Genomic DNA, 21,318 nt, shown 5'->3' on the forward strand with positions numbered 1-21,318 from the left:
TTCGTGGCATGGAAGAAAACAGCCTGAAGGTCGGAGCGCGCATAACCATTACCCCTCTCTTGTACAGTGCTCTGTCTTTGGCGTGTGGTGACTTGGTGGCACCAGCAGGGGCACCACTGCATAGTGCGCAGAAAACGCCCGCGCTACGCAGTCTATTGCACAAAAAAAGTCTTGAATAGCCGGAAAGCGTCTAAGCTGCTTAGCTGATACAAAAATAGCAGCGGGCAGTGCCCTATCTTTACAGTCTTTTGTAAATTTTGTAGACGTTCCTACATACTCTACCCCTGTCCTTTCTTCCTTTCGCCTTTTATTTCTTTCCCCTCTCTCCATCCTCCCAGTTCGTTTAATTTCCGCTGGTCGCAGCTCAGGTGGTAACAAGTGACATGGTTGGCAAAATCATTTTCTTCACTTTGTTGCTAGAACGAAAGAATAATATCCAAAGTCTGATGATCCGCAAAACATAAAAGAGTATCAGCGTGCGTGTCGCTGTTCCAGTTGAAACTCTTTCAATCGGAAGAAGACGAGCGGCCTCTGAATTTAAAGCACGAGCCGAAAGTGTTTCACCTTGGCAGCCTTTCATATGAGTCCCGAAGTATTTGCTAGCAGAGAAGAGAAAGGAATAACTGAACATCCGTGCAACAAGTAGTCGTCATGCAAAAAGCAGACGACAATATTTGCGGCGAATATCTACCGTCGTCGAAGACAGCCATCGCCACGCGGTGCATGCGCAGGCGAAAATGGTGCTGACGCCAATGCTGAATCCGATCCTCAGCAGCCAAGTTACGGACGCTTGAACGCTACTGTTTTGCTACTCAACGACAGTGACCTAGGATAGACGATCTAGAATTGGTAATGGATCCTTACAGAATAGAACTCCAATAAGATTTCTGAGAAGTAGAGTATATGGGTGATCGGCGGGCCCAAAAAACGTAGCTCGATCATCATTGCTCAATAAATTCTATGAAATATCAAGCTTCGCTTATTTCACTGCTCAAACTTGTGCTGCAGCCCGCCCCTAATAATAATTCAACGATAAAAATTTGATCGAAAGCTGCCCTGCATTGCTTCCCTTACCGCACTCGCGGCTGCTCTGTACGCCACTGCTCTCTGTACCACTTTAAAGTTACACGGTAATTGTAATCGGGCTTGTAGTTCTCGGCCGAGCCGATCAGGCGCATTGTTCCGGGTCATTTTATAGTGCATGGTCTAACTGCTGCTGAAAAGTTTTTCTCGTTTAGTCAGGTACTTTCAGGACGCAAAAATTCTAATACGAAAGTTCTGTAATGCCGATGTGTGCAACTTGTTTCCTGTTCCGTGGATATGACAGCACATAGCAGCATTAAGGTTACTGGACGTTGATCAGCTTGGCGGTTGTCCTCAGCTAAGCCGCTAAATTGCGCCACCTACAAAACATGGCAACGCCCATGATGTGCGGGCTGCTGTTTGCGTCGCCTCTTCAGTAGGCTTTCTGTCCTATGATTTGAGTAATGTGGCGCCCTCTAAATGCGCTGAGTGGGAAGATAACGGTGTATCAAGCAATGCTTTTTTGCCGAAGGAACACGTCGACAGCTAAAACTAGATCACGGGCGTGAAGAGGCGTAGCTACGGTCTCCTAAAAACAAAAGCCTGCCATGACATTTGAATTCACGTTACCCCTATGCCAGGGGCAGGAGCTGCCAACACGGGTCCCTCCTTTCATATGTAAGGGCGATGTCAGAATCAGCCTGTCAGAACCGTTTGCATTCTTGTTACCCCTACGACACGCAGGCACGTTCATACGGCTTGATTGAAGCGTGACTCTATATGTGGGGCTGGTAGCTTACGCCCTCGCGTCATGCCCTTTAACGGTGAGCTTAAGTATCCCCAATAATGTAGCACCTTACACTGATAGTGCGTGATGGGGGAATAATGAAGCAGGCAAAAGAAGCTTCCACCATTGCTTTCGCAATTCAACTTGGGTTAACCGGAGCTAAACCACCACTATTTTGTTTAGTGATATTTCAAGTCGGGAGGCAATGAAAAATATTGTTTCCTATTAAATTTGGCCTGAGTATGTCTTGTTTTCATCACCTGGTTAAAGACGCAACTATATAGGACGCTCTATAATTGACGCTTTCCCCATTGTTTTCAACTTTGTGGCCCGAGCGACGTGTTTGAGACAGGTAAAACACGATGCACATTACCGGCACTTCCTAAGAAAATGAGTTTCTTACTCATACAACGCAATCAACGAAAAGATAGCGTTGACATTCTGATTCGACAGTACTTTCCTACAAGCATCTTGCAAACGTGCGTAGCTGCAGCATATGAAACACAATTTATTTTAAGGAAACGTATGCACTAAGTATGTCACCGAGAAATAAAGGTACAAAAATTCTACGTATTTAAATAAACCGAATCTTATTGCTATCATCAGGAAAAAAAAGCAGCTCATTGAACGCCTTCGAAAATAGCATCACTGCCTAACTGTTACCACTGAAAGCGTGACAGTTCTCGATTCATTCCGGCGAATTTAGTTCATTCATTAAACGCAATATAGACATTCAATACGAATTACGACTGTAGAAAGCATACCAGCCAGTCTGTGTTATAATTTCGTCTGTATATTCTGTGCTGAATATATCTGCTCCTTAATGACGGTAAACACATGCTCAAACTCTCTGTGAAGCACTCTTCTGCCTTTGGTCTGCGGCAAAGGTAACTGTGACTGTAAATGTTAATGGCTGGAAAATGTATCTTGATGGTTCGCTATTACTAAACTGCAGCAGAAACTAAACTCGACGTATTTATATATCGCGCGCGTAACAAGTACAGGAGGCAGAAAACATGTATATTATAATAATAGGTTCACATGTTTGTAATAATAAATATTTTCAACAATGAGATATAAATATGAAATGCCTGCCCAAGGCCCTGCAACATGACCACCTTGCGCAGGGCACAACAACGGACGCCGGCGGCAGCACGACGGCGGCACCGGCCACGACGACGACGACCGGGGACCAGGCGGCCACCTCTTAGAGGGCGGCCACACCGGGGTCGGAGGACGGGGCCGCCGCCGCCTCGGCTGTACATACTGCACGGAGCCCCGCCGGTGGGTGGCCTCCTTATCCGCGCTGGCAACCGCCTCGTTTCGGATTCATCATCAACCTCACTGCAGGCCTCTCCGTCCGATTACTCCGGTTCTGAGTCTTATGCACAGCACTTCATCAGCCAACCCGAATTTCTGCCGCCTTATGTTGCAGTCCAATTTGTCACCCTTAGAGACCATCGGCTATCTTGAATTCGCGTTACATGACCTTATTTTATTTCGAAAGTAATACTACTCTAGGTTTCGAGCCTTTAGCCTAGCGCGGCCGGTAGCTACGTCTTACCCACGTGAAGCTGTGACGTCACACCCCACCTCACACTAGGGTGAGAGCTGGGCTACTAACTCAAGCGGTCGACAGGAGCTGCCAACTTGGGTCTCTCGTTTCACATACGACGGTTATGTCAGAATCAGCCTGCTAGTACCCTGGCATTCACGTTTCCCCTATGTTCATACGGCTTGGTTAAAGCGGGGCTTTATATGTGGGTTGAGGAAGAAGAAAAAGAGAGGAAGAACGCTCGGTCACCCGCAGCCAATGCTTTCGCTCAATATTTGGTTCAGCAGCGTTAATCCTTGTAATTTTTTTTCTTCTTGGCTTTCACTAGAATGTCATTAAGTCGCATCTGTTCTACGACCCACTCTGCCTCTTAACGTTGCACCTATCATTCTACAGCGGGGAGCACGCGGAATTCAGTGGTAAGCACGGAGTTGTATTTTGCATTGTCGGGTCCACCAAAATGGCCATAAAGTTTAATGAGGGGAAGAAGAGTTCATGCTGTCCCATTAAAAAAAGGGAGTTAAAGCGTAAATTCAACAGGCAGCGGGAATCAGAAGCAGGCAGGCACAATTTGATTAAATTACGTGACCAGCACAAAAAAGGCGTTCGAGCACTGGAGACAAGACGGGCGCTGACGCGCAACCATATTGCGGCATCATCTCCTCTTTGAAGGATTTCAGGGCTAGTTTACGAGCCCACGGAACGCGTTCGTTCCCGTTTCTTCCCAGTATGTCGCATTCAGAGCACAAGAATGGAAATACCTTAATTAAACTACGGTGCCATGCACGTGCCACCGAGTTTTGGAGTGTTTTTTTGCCATTCAAGCGTGAAGTGTGGGTGCTGACTAATGAGAATGGCAGAACAGCAAAGTGAAGAAAGTTTCAGAAGTTACTAAAACGACAAAACAGCCACGGACGACCAAGTAACTGCGGATTTATTACAGGAAGGTAAGGATATCATGTCAGAAAAACTGGCTACCTTGTATATACCTTGTATATGACCTCGACTCTACTGAATCTTGGAAGAGCGCCAACTGATCCACCAGATGACGTCAAAGACTTCACATATTATCGACCAATCAGTCTACTAATCGTTACCGGCAAGGTATTTGCTAAGATAATATCAGCGGAACATTAACCTTCAGTTCACCAAAGAATCGGTCAGGCTTTCATAAAGGTTACTGTACTATAGGTCATAACCCGGTGATAGGAGCATGCTCGGTGTAAAACAAAGACAATACCATTTATTGATTTTCCGAAAATGAAACCTAGTGGCCATGCCGATATTGCGAACTCAGGGTGTAATTCAGCCGTTTATTAAAGTACTCGATATCTGTAGTGATCGCACGGCAACCACAGTCCGCCATAAAGAAAGAGATAAAATTCCAATATGGAAGGGTCTTAGGCAAGAGGTACGATTTTTCCAGTACTATTCACCTTTCTTAGAACACTGAAGTGAAAACAGTTAGGGATAATGGTTAATGGAGAATACCACAGGAATTTAATATTCGCTGATGACATTGCCTTGCTTACAGGGGGAGATGATGAGCTGCAAACAGTAATTAATGACAGGGGCAAAGCAGAATGATAGGCCCAAAGAATACAGTGCACACGGCTGAAGTGATTCGACATCTGAAAAAGACAGCAGTTCGCGACAGGTAGTAATGAGCTAGGACCTTTAAGGGAATAGGGTGATAAACTCACATCCAGACTACGACAGAGAAATAACTATCATAATCAGATTGGGGTGGAGAACATTTTGCAAGCACTATCAGATAATTCATGGCAGGATACCAATAATTCTAAAGAGCAAAGCATATAAGTGCGGTATCTTACCGGTACTCACCTACGGAGCGGAAATATGGAGGCCAGCGAAAAGACAACTTAAATTGAGGACCGCTCAGAGAGCTATGAAGCGAAATATTGCAGGTGTACACAAAGCGTGCCGAATGGGTTAGCGACCAAACGCGAATTACTGACATTCCAACGGAAATCAGTATGAAGAAATGCATATTGGCAGGCCAAATAGGATCCCAATGGCAACTGAAATTTAGGCGGGCGGAAGAGATTAGGAAGTTGTCGGTACCAGATGGACGCAAGTGGCACCGGTTTGTTAAAGGGGAGTGGATAAAACCTTTGCACTGCAGTGGGTGCATGGTAATGATTCCGATGATGATGCTGATGGTATTTGGATTGAGCAAACAGTAGACAGCGATAACGTGCTTGTTTGCAGTGGAGCGCCTTGCGGGCCTCCACTCGCCACTCGACGCTGCCGCTGTCCAAAGATCTTTTTCTGAGACGATCAACACGGTTAGACGCACACTACCGGCTGAAGATATATTGTTGACTTTGATGACGTTTAACTTCCCAAGTGTCGCAAAAATATTGCTGCAAAAAGTGTGAAAGAAGGAGCTCATCCTTAGACCGGGCGCGTTCCTTCGCTCGCCTGGTTGCTTTTGCGGCAGTTTGAATATAAGGTGCATTGTGTGTGCTTCTTTCTGCTTTTCGCTTTATTCTGCTCATCAAAGACCTGTGCGGATCATCAGAAAATTACCGGCACCCAGAAACTCACACAAAGGGGAAAATACGAAGAGACAAACGCAGACTCAAAAGTAGAAGATTATTTCGATTACCGTTTTCAAACCATGGTCGAGTTCAATGACCAATGTGTGCTCCCGCGCCTAACGAGACGGATCACTTGCGTGAGTCGCCCTGCCTCGGGCCAGACTGAACAAAATGCAGGCGCTGTGTAACCAGCCGCGAGATTGCGTCCGCGACTGCAGCAACGGTATTCATTTTAAGGAACTGTGTCAAATAATCTGGTGGTAACAAAAGACCGCGAACTCCTGCTTCTTTCTGTAGATATATTGCGCTCAAAGCACAATATGCTCCTGGCTCACAACGACCTACTTTTATTCACATCATCTAGAAACTTCCATCCTTACACGTGAATGGTGCACGATTTTTATATTGTCTGGGAGAAGGAAGTCGCAAATATACTAGTCCTCGATGGTGATCTTTCTTCCTTTTACCTTAAATCCGGCTGAATAAATTATAAACGTTACCCAGTGCTTCTGAGTTCGTTTAAATTTTTGTTGCCCAGACGAGCAGTTTTCTCTAAAGAGGAACTCACTAAAACTACAGCCCGCCCCGTATTTACGCACTATTTACTCCTCAAATATGACTGCCATCTCACGCTAGCTTGCAGACTCTACAGCATCATGCTGACAAGAATAGACGGACAAGATGGTCATAATGATTACCAGAAGAAGAAAGCAAACAGTCAATAAATCTATCCGTCATGTCATCAGTCTGCAAATTTGGGAAATGTCCCTATTATATAGTGTGTGCTACTTATTGGAAAATTGGTAGCGTGTCATTTATTACCGTAAATAGTAGTGCTTAGAAGGTGGACGAAGAAATAACCACATGACGAGAGTGCTGTCCATTGCTTTTCGACTCAGTAATGCACTCTGAGATGTGAGGATACCAATAAATAAATAAAGCAGGCAAACGAAATAATTACAGCTGTTAAGTGGAGCCAAACTGGAGTGGCACCAGTACCTACGGACGTCGGCTAAAGCAACAATTTTTTTTGTGTGGGTGTTCCAATATGTTATTGGCGCCTACAGTAAACATTCACTTTTCTGGATATTCTCCGATTAGTTCCGATTAGTGAAACCACTGGCTGTAAAAGAGGGTTAAACAAAACTGTTCTTTTCCTGGCAGTATAATTTTCTTTTCGGCTATTTTAGCAATGGAGGTGAAATTTGTGTTATCCATTGAATGACCAAGTTTTCAGCATTGAACTGTTACGCACACTGCGAAGTTCTCAGAGGCAGAGCCGCCGTAGTGTTGGCCAGGTGGTCAAAGTTTCGAAATACTTTTGAAGTTTTATTTGCACCAAGTACAGTGCACACGTAAAGATAATAAGGAAATTACATTTGAAGATACGCCTTGCTGTGAGGCAAAACACCGACGTGTAAACAAAGGAGCTTCGCTGCAGGAGCGTTAATCCATTTGTTTCCTTTTTACAGCAACTTCGTTCCTGCTCTCAGAGGCGCCCCCGCATGGACGTGCAACACCGCGTTGTTGCGCGACGCAACCCTGCCACATTAATAAAACATTCCATCCTACATTGGCCTGGACTGATTCAGTATTGCACCCCTTCTAGACAAAGGCCTACATACTTGCAATCCACTTTTATTTTTCAGTTTTTGCGTGAAGGGTTTCGAGATAAAAGCTGCTAGAACAAGTTGACTAGGCCCAGAAAACCTTTACAAGGCACGACTAATATAGCTAGCGTAATAACAAAATGCAGCCATCAATGTATATGCAAACTCTTATAGTGCAATAAACGTGAAACACAAGGGAAAAACCATATGCAAAAAGCGCCATTTCTTACAAAAGTAACAACGTGAAAATAGCAATAAATAAAAGAAACTAGAATATTGCTATATAACTGCAAATCAAGTTAATATGCAACCATTAAATGCATTCCTGCATTAATAATAAAGAACTGCAGTGCCATTGGCGCAAGAAACAATACGGTCAGAAATAATGCATATGTGCCTAAAACAAAGCAATCCACACTCAGTCGCTCCGCCGCGGGGGTGCATGAGTAATTAGGGCGCTCGACTACTGTGCTCAAGGATGCGGGATTGAATTCCGGTCGCCGCGGCAGCTTTTTCATGCAGGCGAAAATTAGGCTGTCCGTGTGCTGTGCAATGTCAGTGCACATTAAAGATCCCCAGGTTATCGAAATTTGCGAAGCCCTCCAATACGGTGCCTCCCATAGCCTAATTGACTTTGGGACGTTAAACCCTGTAAACCAAACCACATTTAGTTCTAGTTTTACAAAATAGCTCAGCAGTTCCTTTCTGATATAGCGAGCGATATTATTACACGTATTTATGGTAGGTGGAATATAATTTGACGCTCAACGTCGGCGCTAATAAAAAGTTTTTGTTTGTTTATTTTTTTCTGGCCAAGTACTCTCAGGCCCTATCTTGAATACACAAGACCGCACTCTCCTATACCAGGAACTAAATAGCGGTGAAAATTATGCGATGGAAGCGTTGCTCTAATACCATAGCTCGCAACTCTTGCTGAACAAAAACCACGCACCCCACTTGAAATATCAGAAGACGGTACGAACGTTCTCATACTGTCACCTGAAACTGAAGACAACGAATGACAAAAATAGGATATCTAGAATGCACACATTGCACAGAGCCGACCACGCAGATATGGGCCCTTCTGTCTGCTCACAAATTGTACGAACGTGAAGGTCCCTTGAAATACCAGGACAACGAGGGTTGAACACGAAGGCTACACGTAGCACTGGTAAGAAACAAAGGCGTTCCTCTTTCTTCCAAGTCGACGTATGCTGCCTGAAATTCTCCCCAATCAAGTACTTCTCCATGAAAGCAAGCGGTGTTAAACTAACAAAGCCTTCTAAACCAAAATTTAACGCGACATAAGCTCGTTCTCCAAGGGTGTGTATGACGTGACAGCGGTCCCGTTTACCAAGCCTCCGTGCGGATTCGCCTGCAAGGGCTTTGCCCTTAATCTAACTGCTGAGTCCTAAATTTGTCCCTCTCATACACGTGCTCTTTGTCATTCACGTGAAAGGCGTCCCGACATAGATATAATGCCTGTGGAAACAACGCGTTGCTGGGCTGGTTTGTGACCGATCATCTTAAAAACAAAAGGCACACGGACGCAAAAAATATTACAGAGAGCCCACACAGCTGCTTTATTGGAAGGTAGAACATACAGACATAAGGCTGTTGGGCATGCAAGGAATAGTTTCACGAATCATAAAGGATATGATAGCATACGGCGGAAATAGTTCTTCGCGGCCTTTTAAAGAGATATGAATGTTTTGCTGGCTTTCTTGCGTTAACAAATTACACAATTGCGCTTGAGTCTGCTTATGAGCGGAAAGGGCAAAAGCCACTTTACCGGACTGTTCACTTAATATATCGTCATTGTCATTCCTATTGTCATCATCAGCACTGCCGCTGCTACCATCAGTAGAGACTTTTATTATATCTTATGGACGCTTTCGTACGATAAACGCCAGCAAATAATGGGACGTTACTCCGTGTGTTGCATCGGCGCTTTTAGTTGGCCGTGCGAAAGCGCGAATGCACTAGATTTAAAATTAAAAAAAAAAAAAAACTTCAGGCTTTTTTTTTTACTCCCAAGACAAAACTAGCCAAGTCACACCGGGACTTTAGGCAGTATCTTTGCTGCAGCAATTTTATTGTACTCCCCAACGCTGGTACTCCCGTTTTGAACATTTTACCGGCCTCCTTTCCGCCCCATAGTGCCAAGAATATTTTTACGGACACACGCGTGTAAGCATTCAAGCCAAGGCGATCCACTTCATGGTGTTACCATGCCAACAAAACAACTACTCGTCAGGCTTAGGGACTGCGCTGCCGCCGTGCAAAGTAAAAAATAAAGCAAATTATTCAATATTTACTTGAGCTGAATGCTACACGAGGCAAAGCGAAGACCCAGTGTACCATTTATAGGCAGCAGCATGCCCGAAAACGCGATAACGAAGAGAAATTTACTCTGAAGCGGGCGGCCGGGACGCCGCTATCTTGTCAACGCTGATCTCCCATCGTACGTGAGGGCCGGACACGATAAACTCAAGTTTTGGCGTACGCTGGCCGATCGTACGAAAGGGCTCGGTCTCGGGTATCGTATAGCGCATGCGCAGTGCGCGTCAAGATATTTTTGGCGTGCGCTATTCCTCTGCGTGTGTCTGTGTACGCTATACTAAATGTCTCTAGTATGAGCCAAATGCACAATCATTGTCATCACTACTACCATGATGATTATCAGTAATTGCAGCTCATTATCTTTATCACTAACTGCATCGTCAATGTCATCGCTACTATCATCCAAACGCTAGACAAGAATTACTTCGAATGCATAATTTCTCAGCGCGGAAAATACAGACAGGACGAAAGGAAAAAGACCCTTCGTCCTTTGTCTGTCATCTTCTTTCCTCCTGTCTGTATTTGTGGCTCTGAGAAATTATTTATTCCACTTCTCAACTAGCCCGTCTTTCTACCTTAACAAGAGTTACGATCGGTTTGTAATGAGCCCGCCATGGCATGTTTTGTTTTTCTTTATTCCATTCATTTTATTCAATATTTAGACAAGACTCAATCGTATCTGACTAAGGTAACCTGACAAATTGTTTCAGTAACTTTAACGTTTCAATTCGCGGAAGCTAGTCCGGTGCTGCATTAACCAGCTTTTTAAGTTCATCGTAGCCTAAAATTGCTTGATTAAGGTATCCTCTTACTGGCCGTGCGTCAATTGGTCTGCGTGACGCAGCGCCATTCATACTTCTCTATGTGCTATGCAGTCCCAACGTCATTAGAAGATCGTAAGAAACAACCACCTTGTTTTTAGTGAGGAGATACCTGATACCGTGAGGTATAAAGGGGAAATCCTTCTTTAGAGTCATTTGGAGGACGCCCTAGAAGACAACTGCGTTGAAGCAGTCCAAGAAAACGTGCTCAGTGGTTTCTTTCTAAGACCTCCAAGTTCTTACTTGCTTTATCTATTCGCACCGACTGGACAGGCGCATGAAGGGGCTCTAGAGGGATTCCTTAAGGAGGCTGCGGACATCGTTAACTTCCTCACTGCGGGCTTTTCTTCAAATTACTTGTATACCCTATCCAGAAGACAGATCAACAAGGTTCTTACTTCGACTTTGTTCCCATTACCATTGTAACAGCAGGAGCTTCTTAACACTCAAGTTTTAACGCGTGTTAAGCGCATGTGCGTTCAGTCTGCTGCAAAAACGTTTTTTTAAACTGAACCCATCAACGTTTCTTGTTAAGGCTTCACGCCAAGCAGATGTTTGTGCCACGGCCTGTGTAACACGCCACTGACCACTTCTTTATTCAGCCCCGTGAGCATGGGCTTTTCGGGTACATATTGCAGCGGACACTAAAAAAGGACATTCAAATCACACGATTTAACATTTCCTTTTTGCCTGTTCGGCAGAACTGCGGTGCACCTTATGATCTGCTTATGTTGATGGGGCTGTTTAGTTCATTTAAAAGCCGGTTGATGGACCCTCATGCTGAACATTCACGATCAACAAAGTCTTTATTCCGACAGCAGGGCGCTTTGGTGAGGGGAGTGTATGGTGCCCTGAAAGAGCCGCCCAGTTGGCAACCGCATCTCGATGTTTGTGTGTGCCTCGCTGAATTTTGACATGGGGGGGGGGGGGTAACTGGGTTTTCGCGGGCTGGCATTTGCAGCCCAGTGATTTGAGGGATGAGCTGTTTTAGTTTCTGCTGCATGGCAGTTTTCCCATGAAAAGAAGAAAGCACTAAATTTTGGGGGTGGGGGGCACTGGTTAGCTCGGATAGCGGGCACTGGATAGCGGGTCGATTGTTGGTGGATATAGATTGTCTTTAGTGGCAGTTCGTGCGAATATTTCTGCAGTTCAGGAACCAAGGAAGGCTTTCGCCTTAAAAATGCTTCAATTCCTTCTATATCCTCAGTCTCTTTTTTGTACAATCCCCGTACCAGAAAAGCATGGCTCACAACGGCTTCAAGAGCAAGACTACACTTCTTTTTACGTAGTGTATTTGACTCTCTTTATTTTTCTGAACGTTTCTGTCGTGTTCCTTGATTAGGGGGGGGGGGAGAGGGGGGGGGGGACCAACACTTAAGCGCACGTCACAAACGCCCGTGCGTACTGCCGCCGCCTCCTTCTTCTTTCCCTCCTTCCTCGAGCGTGAGCACAGGGTTGCGAGGTGACTTGGAGCTGAAAAGACGAGCAGCCCGGCATGCAGGCTGGCAACCTCCTCTCAATTGAGAGTCTACTTGTGTGTGTAAGGCACCACCATAGGTCTTATCACCACTTTTCGAGCAACGTCTTTCACAGTTCTCGCTGTCTTGCCTTTATTTTCTGCAGCAGCCTTTCGGCGACCATCATCACAAGCGAGTCAGGGAAGTCATGTAGAAATAGTCTCGCCAAAATGCTTCTGAAACACGGGCATTGTGTGAAGGAATGATTTCTTGACTGTGGATTCAAGTCAATGTGATGATATACCCCTTTTTTTAGCTTTAAACGAGGAGAATACTTCTCGTGCAAGAAAATGTGGGCCTTTTCCTCTGAGTGTCGTCGTTTCTTTTCACCAATGGATTTCATGTGCCGTGTCTGACACCTACCGCTGAGGAATTGTTGCCTTTTGTATCAAGGATGGATTGGTGGCTGTGGAAGTAAGTTCTCTTTTCCGCCCTGTCCTACCTTCCGGGGACATGTGAAAGGAGTAAGAAATGTGATTCGGTCTGAGTTGTGGCCACAATTTCGCCGGCCAAATGATCATCAACGCGTCTCTGTCCAACGCAGTATCCTATATACGTAGCTTGCTGACAAGATCCTTCAGTCATTCGAGAGGTCAGCTTTCCATGTGGCAGAACCACTCATGATGTACATGATTGAAAGTCTGGTGAAAGAAGGGAACAAGACGAGGCAGGATATTTGGTCTGGGTTCGCAGTCTTGGCTGACAGTCATCTGTTCCTCAGAAAGGATCCAAATATTTAAGTGCCACCGCATGAATTGGTTTCCACTAATCTTCGAGTCCGCCAGCAAGGCCGACTAAGAGGAACGAGAAATGGGCCTTCTTGAGGATGTTAACTGTTTTATTTTTAATCCTCTAAACCAGTGCCTGTACGTCGCACGAACATATCAACCGAAGCCATTATGTCTTCCTTTAGGGACACCCACTTAAAGCTTCTACAAGCCTATAAAAGGGGTGGATTCGCTGTTGTGTCTGAATACAATTTCTCGGAAAGAGCAGCCCAGGCAGATAAGTATAAAATTTAAGCCTATCAAAGTGAAGGCTACAAAACTTAAGAACAGGGAGGTTGAATTGTGTGAATAGTTGGGTTTGGACCGTCTTGGTAAACAGATTGGGAAAACGAAAACTAATACTTTGAAAACATTCCTTTCGGGGAAACTGCGCAAACCTGATATACCTTTCTGAACTGTACTTGCGCCAAACTGGTCATGACGGAAGCAGCCTACAGTGTATATGTTGAAATATTTGGGTACGTCGGATTTAGAAGAACCGTTTCTAAAAAAAAAAACGTGCGATGAAGTTAGTAAGTTTCTAATATCGCGATCTCATATCGGTCTCTTTTTTTTTTCTGCGAACGTCGTTGATTAATTTCATTCTGTTCTTCAAGAGGCCTTGTTTACTCCTATTAGAAAGTACATTGAAGGAAATGACTATTTCTTTTCAGAACCCTGTGAGTGTCTCCATTGATAATTTTCTAACAACTTTAATTTTTTCTTTCTTTATTTCTTCTCTTTCTACACAAAGGGGCAGCCGAGACAAAAGGTTGAAAAACCTGACGAGGCCTCGGCACCCAAGCAAAGTTTGACAGACTGTGAAATAATGCATTATCAATCTAGACATATACAACCTAACACAAATAATAAACGCATATGCCGCAAAAAGATTGTTACACACGTGAAAGCACAGCAGCAAAAGAAGTACAAAATAAAAACACAATAAACCGTATTACAGACATATACAATAGAACCATAATTTGCCATCCAGTCCAAGCGATTGAGTCACTTGCTCCAACCAAGAAAATTCAACCAAAGTGTTAAGATCAACATACAGAAATCTTTAAATGTTAGATTGGAGAAAATTAATATTCTTTGCAATTAGGTATGCTTTAATGTTACGTTTGAATGTGTTGCTTCTAACAGAGAAGTCAACATTAAGATTGGGCCTGTTAAGAACAGTGGGAACTTGGTAGGTTAGTGTTTGTTTGCCGTCGTTTGTTCGAACTTTAGGGGTAAGTTTCTTGTTGGTTCGAAGTTCTTGTCTCGCTAGGCTGTGGCCTGGTATTGATGCATGTACCTGTGCCGCTGGAAGTGTTTTAACAAGTGGAAATAATAAATCTGATTGGCTTTTAGCATATCGTGCTTGATGAATAACGGTGCAGTAGGCAAATGTTGTGGTCTACCATAATACCCTTCAATTGCTCTTAGAACCCTCTTTTGAACGACCATTAATCTCTCAAGGTTTCTGTAAGTTGTCGTACCACAAATGAGGATGCAATATGTGAGTCGCGAATAGAACAACGCATGGTATATTGAACGTTTGACACAAACCGGTACTAAACTAGCGATCTTGTACAGGCAACCGGCAAATTTGCTGATGTCATCAACCAGTTTGGAAACATGAGTGTTCCATGAAAGATTTTCATTAAACCAAACAGCAAGGAATTTATGGTTATTGACTTGTTTAAGTTGTGTTTGTTCATATCTTACATTTAAGAGATAGTGATCGACAGTATTTATTGGTCGGAGCATAATATAATTCGTTTTAAAAAGATTTAGGCTAAGTAGCCAGATAAGTAGCCTGTAGCCAGATATGCAGATTTTCAAGGTACGAATTTACCATATCTTCTAGAGCAGGCAAGGAACGGGCTGTAAAGAATGCATTAGTGTCGTCTGCATACATGACTATGTCAGGTGATTCAAGTATCCGAGAGATGTCATTAATGTAGATTATGAACATAAGTAGTCCTAATATAGATCCCTGAGGGACACCCTGTTTAATAACTTGTTTGTCAGAACAGATACCATTCACTACCACGTACTGCGATCTATTACTTAAATAAATCCTCAGCAAACTAGAAGCTATGTCTCTTACGCCATAGTCAGACAGCTTTCGCAAGAGAATATCATGCTGAACGCAATCAAACGCTTTGCGAAAGTCTAAGAACGGCCCAAGAGTGTATCTACGGTGCTCAATGTTTTCAATGATCTTATCTTTTGCGGTTAATAATGCTTGTTTTGCACATTTACCTTTTATAAATGCATATTGAGAGGGGTGTATAACGTCGTGCTTAGAAACAAATGCATCTAGCTTACAGTTATTTGCTCTTTCAAATACTTTAGATATTACCGGAAGAACAGAAATTGGTCGATAGTTTGAAATTTCACTTTTCTTTCCACCTTTAACACCGGGCATACACGGGCTACTTAAAGGTCATTTGGGAATACACCACTCTGTAACATTAGATTAGTGATATAAACCAAAATATCACACACTGCGGTCGACACATGTTTTAATGGAATGGGTTGTATTTCATCATACCCAGCAGATACGTTATTTTTTATGCTTTTATTCATGCTGTCGACTTCATGTGCGGTGACAGGCTTTAGTAAAATCGAGTTAGGTAAAGGGCAGACTGGATCACTGTAGACATGACTACTCCCCAACGCACTGTTTCCTGGGTGTCCGACATTAATAAAGAAATTATTCATCGCATTCACCATTTCAAAGCCAGATAGCGTACCACTGGCGGTTGAGATTTAATTTATTTTGATAGCATTCCTTTTGTGCATTAGCTGGTTGATCTCTCGCCATAACTTTGTTCCATCACTATAGATCTGGAAAAATTTGTTTATATAATACTCACTTTTCGCATGCCTCATCTTAGCATTCAGGCTATTTCTAAACTTCCTAAATTCTTTGAAGAGGAGAACATTGCGTGTTTGCAAAAAATTATGGTACGTCTTATTTTTGCGTTGGATGTCTTTATAAAGCGTTTTGTTCATCCAGGGTTTCCTATACTTTTTGGGTTGCGAGCCGAAACTCGAATGGGGAAAACCTCGTTATAACACTCCAAGAACTTGGTTAGAAATGCGGAGTATGCCACATTAGCGTCGTCTATCTCATAAATGCTATCCCAATTAGTACTCTCAATCAAGGACCTGAATGTGCATAGGGATTCATCATTAATATCTCGGAACTCATATTTAGGTCTGTTATAGGCTTTCTTCTTGCATCCAATAGAAATGAAAAAAAAAAAACGGGTCCCTTATATCGGCAGATAGTCGGCCAGATGCAGTGTCAGGAGATTTCTCATTTGTAACACAGATATTCAGTAGTGTAGACATAGTAGGTGTTATCCTATGTTATTGAAACAAGCATGTGAGGAGATTAGACTAAAAAAATTACGAGAGTGTAGATCGTCAGACACTAAGTCTATGTTGATGTTTCCCATCAGGACAAATGGCAGTTTTGTGAAACTGACATATAAAAAAAGCTATCAAGAAAATGTAAGAAATGCATACCCTATTGCCCGCAGGAGGCCTATATATACCAGAAATGATAACATGTGATAGGGCAACGGTCAAGCATTCAACACTCGGTGTCAGAGTGGTAAATTCATCAACAACAGAATGGGGATAAACATCCCTTACATACACAGCAAGGCCACCTCCACTGCGATTTGTCCTAAAAAGGCCGTTATACTTTTGATCAATCTAACAAAAATGATCTTCATGCGATGTAGCCCAAGCTTCAGTCAAAATAACAGCATCAAAATTCACATTTAAAGAAGAGAAAAAATGCTCAAGTTGGTCGCTCTTATTGTTAACGCTACGTACATTTAGGTGCATAGTAGATAATCATTTCTCCGCTGCAGTGAAATTGGCATTGAAACATGCGTTATTGTAGTAGGCGCAAACGGGATGATAATCCATAGCGATATCTAGCGCACTTGAAAGCAGGCGAGTGAACTACGAAACCCATCTACTCTGTCATCTTCTGCAGGTCGGACTTACCTTTTAGCCTGATGACGTCAGAAAGTTCGCTCTTTCGCGCAAGAACTTTACCGCCACTGGGCCAGACATATTTCCAAGACACTTCTTTCTTACGCCCTTTTGCTGCTCCCAGTTACTGCTTATTGGCGGCCTTCAAATGCTCATTCACATAGATCGTCCCTTTGTCATCGTAGCCAAGCTTTTCATTTGTGATCCTTTGCTTCTTTGCCTTGGCTAGAAAAGCGACGCTTGTTTGGGCGAACGAAACGGACGACAATGTTTTTCTCGTCAGAGGTACGCGTCGGAACCCTGTGACATGTGTCCACATCATCATCAGAGATTGGCTCACCAATACTCTCCCCAATCTCCTTCACTGCATCTAGAGGATCTGCGGAACTGATTACGCCCTTTATCTCAAGGTTATTCAGCCTGCTGTACACCTCAAGCTCTTCAACTCTTTGCCCGAGACGTTTGTTTTCATTTCTTAGTGCTTCATTGCACTTCATCATCTCATCCAGCTCTTTCCTGAGGGCCTTGACATCATTACTGATTACCTTGGTCTCACCACACGTGTCGCTGCAGTATTTGACACTCTCTTTTACTGAGCGCAGCCCCAATCTCAGTTCACGTTTGAAATCTTCAAGTGCCTTCATCACAACTGAGTCCTTCGACATGACGGTAGATAATACAGAGCAAATTGAACAAACAGGTTGCGCGGCACTAAGCATGGCAGCAGTGCGTGGCTTATGAAACGCAGTAGCTACATAGCGTCCTTAGAGACAAGTCTCTTACCTGCAAAGGCAGAAGAAATTAGCCCATGCACGTCGCTTGCGCACTGCTGCCAAACGGAGGTGCAGTGCGATGTCGTCTTATCGTTGCTCACAGGAGACGCCCACCAAGAAGCAACAGGGACATCAATCCGATGAAGCGCAGGTGCCCCGTGGAAACGACGGTAGCTCGAACCGTGAAACGGGTAGCGCGGCACTTGTGACGCTTGTGGCGTTGTTGTCACTGCAAAGGCAGACAGAATTAGCCCATACGCGTCGCTTGCACACTGCTGCCAAACTTCTAGGTTCTACGTACCACCCACCTGCCAAATGTTCTACGTACCATCCGCCTTTGTGACATTTGACAAACAGTGTTTTCTGCTGAAAGCTACCATATGTTTAGGCTCCTGTGTTGCATATGATTTATTCTGTCCCCGTCTGGTGATATACCACCAACTGCCTCAAACGCGACGATACCGCTTCGAGAGCCTCGTTCTTTTGCCGGTCAGGCAGGAGAAGATGTTGATGAGTGGCTCACTCATTTTGAACGTGTGAGCCACTTCAACCGCTGAGATTCGGTGGCGAAACTAGCAAATGTGGTATTCTTCATGACACAGACCGCCTTGATGTGGTACGAGAACCACGAAGACTCTCTGACCACTTGGGAGGGCTTTGTGGAAGCTATCAAAGAATGTTTTGGCGCTCTGACTGCAAAGAGGAGGCAGGCTGAGCAGACACTTGCTCAGAGAGCTCAGACAGCAGGTGAGACATGCACCACATACATTGAGGCAGTATTGAAATTTTGCATGATCGTCGACAGTCGGATGACCGAGGAAGATAAGGTAGGCCATCTGCTCAAGGGCATTGCAGAAGACGTCTACCACTTCCTCATTGCCAAAGAGAACTTGAATTCAGTCACCGACGTTATTCGACACTGCCGGACATTCGAGGCCCTCAAGACACGCCGGATTACACTGAAGTTTGGGCGACTGGCAAACGTCACTACCGTGGCCAGCGTCGAAGAATCTTCATCCCCAAGTCTCCTGTGCGCCATTCATGAAATCGTTAGAGATGAAATTTCACGACGTGAGCTGCTTGCCCGGCCACCCTCCGACTTCGCGGCTGAAGCATACGCATTTCCAGCCCGCGCACGTACGTGCCCACCAACGTCCAGCTACACACCAGCCAATGACACCGACTTCACCATCCGGGAAGACCTGGACACCCCGCGACCAAGGCCCAACCAGATTTACCTGCAATTCTCTTGTCAGCGCCGAGACACTCGGTCCTACTTAAACCACACACCGCGCCTACCGCGCGAAAGCTACGTCGACCCGGAACCTGCATTTCAATATTCGTCGCGTCCTACCTCGCAAGAGTCCACCGAAGCACAGCTGTTTGATCGGCCTATTCCCGTGTGCTCCCCGCAGGGGCACCTTGTGTAATGAGGTGTTGGTGCTTGGCGCCACCACGGACCCTGAGCCCCCATACCGAAGCTGTAATCCGTACCGTGGCGATAGGTTGAAAGGTTGAGGGAAGAAACCGTGAACGGTGGCGGTCGAGGTCGTGGTCAAGCCTCGGCCGACGGGCTCCCCACCTGTCTACCAGGTGTGGGGCTCCGGGACCTTCCTTTGCATATAAGGGTGACACAGAGGCGACAGAATATATGGAACCTTAGACCACCCGTAATGCATGGAAAAACATTTATCAAAAAAAGTTGATCGACCTCCGAAAAGGAGTCTCACCGAAGTGACACAAGAGATCATGGCACCAACTGAGAACTTCCCAAAGTTTCTTGTCCTGCGCTCATTATCAGTCTAAACCTGTAAATGAGCTATCAGTTTTTCTGATAGCCAGCTCGCTGAAGGCCATCATTGGGGCTAACTATAAAACGAAAAAACTAGGATCTGGTGACTTGCTAATAGAGATATCAGACAAAGCCAGTCTGATAAACTCCTCTTAAGAAAGACATTTGCTCACCTTGACGTTCAGGTATCGCCCCACCGCAGTCTTAACAGCTGCCAGGGAGTGGTTTCTGAGAGAGACCTCTTAAATGAAGCAGAATCAGATCTCCTTGAGGGCCTACAGAACCAAGGTGTAACAGCAGTACGAAGAATAACAATCAGGCGAAAGAATGAAGAAATAAAAACAAAACATATTGTTCTCACTTTCAACCGGAGCACACTTCCTGAATTCATCAATGTGGAATTTGTCCGATGCAAAGTTAGCTCGTACATACCAAGCCCCCGCAGGTGCTTCAAGTGTCAGCGGTACGGGCATGGTAGCCAGACATGCCGAGGACGCCGTACCTGTGCAAAATGCAGCACACACGACCACGCAACTGATTATTGCAATGGAACTGACTTCAAATGTGTGAATTGTGAGGGCACACACCCTGCATACTCATGGTCCTGTGTGGCCTTTCAAGCTGAAAAGGAAGTGATCAATGTGAAAGTAACCGAGAATATATCATACGGTGAGGCGCGGAAGAAACAAAGTTCTCTCCTCTGCTCCCTATGCTGCCGCAGCCCGTAGAGAAGCCAGGTCGCGTCTAGTAACGGTGGGCATGCAGTGCAATGCTGCTGACGTGCTCCCACCACGGCTCCTCACTAAGCAGCCACCGGCTGCCCCAATCTTTGCAATCCCGGAGGTCACTTTCTCCCAGACCTCCGGGACACCAAAGACATCTGAGATGAACTTGGTTCCTCTGGAGAAACCTGCCTCCATGCCCTCACCAGAGGCGATGGAGGTTAGCGTGGACTCCACAGCGTCAGTGGCGCCTAGGCAGTCCGCCAATGAGAGGCGGTGCCTGCCGGACCGCTCCAAATTGAAAAAAACATACGCCAGTTAAGCCACCTGATAAAGGCGGCGAGTCTTAAACCCACTGTCTCATCCACATCCCGCACTTACAACAATGGCTACTGAGAGTATCGTTTATTGGAACTGTCGGGGACTACTAAATAATCTGGATGATGTATATGAAATCCTTGCCGAGCACCAACGAAACATATTGTCACGTACACGGTGACTAAGGATACCAATGATAGCAGGGGGTAGCCCAGATACAACAACACAACAGCACAGACGCAAACGTGCAAGCGACACTTTGTCGTCCTCTTCAACTTCGTCCTCCTTTCACACCTCAGTCATGCGCCACCTGGCAACGCTAGGTGGCAATATTTTGTCTGCAAGAAACCCACTTAAAGCCAGCAGAGACAAGTTTCCTCAAGCATTACCTCGTATTCAGGAAAGATAGGCAAGGCAGCACTCGCCCCTCTGGCGGTGTTGCCATTGTAACTCAAAACTCAATCTCATGCCGAAGCATCTCACTTAATACAGACCTAGAGGCAGTGGCAATACGAGCCTTAATTTTTGGTAGAATAACAACAGTGGGTTCTCTGTACATTACTCCAGATTATAGGTTATGTAGCGAAAGTTTTGAAAAGCTAATTGATCAACTTCCGGTAACATGGCTGCTGGTCGGAGACTTTAATGCACACCATCCATTATGGGGATGTACACGAACGGACTCCCGAGGTGTGCTAATCGAAAAATTCTTATT

General features: G+C 44.9%; 1 protein-coding gene and 1 long non-coding RNA gene across 3 annotated transcripts in view; one reads left to right on the forward strand and one right to left on the reverse strand.

Annotated features, from left to right (window-relative positions):
* Nucleotides 1-7,498, forward strand: part of LOC146194274 (uncharacterized) — a 29,244-nt gene extending 21,746 nt beyond the window's left edge. Inside the window, exons 3-4 of the mRNA XM_084596035.1 lie at nucleotides 2,938-3,094; nucleotides 7,402-7,498. Of these exons, the coding sequence (XP_084452161.1) occupies nucleotides 2,938-3,021 (84 nt within the window). The 3' untranslated portion in view covers nucleotides 3,022-3,094; nucleotides 7,402-7,498. The remainder of the gene's footprint in view (nucleotides 1-2,937; nucleotides 3,095-7,401) is intronic.
* LOC146194275 (uncharacterized) overlaps nucleotides 1-20,254 on the reverse strand; it is a 28,863-nt gene extending 8,609 nt beyond the window's left edge. Inside the window, exons 1-4 of one of the 2 annotated variants that reach the window (XR_014705437.1) lie at nucleotides 19,996-20,254; nucleotides 19,737-19,838; nucleotides 17,782-18,000; nucleotides 12,066-12,176 (exon numbers count right to left, since the gene is read on the reverse strand). This is a non-coding gene — a long non-coding RNA (uncharacterized LOC146194275). Of the gene's footprint in view, nucleotides 1-12,065; nucleotides 12,177-17,781; nucleotides 18,001-19,736; nucleotides 19,839-19,995 lie in introns of those variants that run through there. The other variant, XR_014705436.1, reaches the window with a different exon arrangement.
* Between the last annotated feature and the right edge of the window lie 1,064 nt (nucleotides 20,255-21,318).

Source organism: Amblyomma maculatum, chromosome 3, assembly GCF_055883805.1.
Source record: "Amblyomma maculatum isolate TAMU_Amacu chromosome 3, ASM5588380v1, whole genome shotgun sequence".
NCBI classification, from domain to species: Eukaryota; Metazoa; Arthropoda; class Arachnida; order Ixodida; family Ixodidae; genus Amblyomma; species Amblyomma maculatum.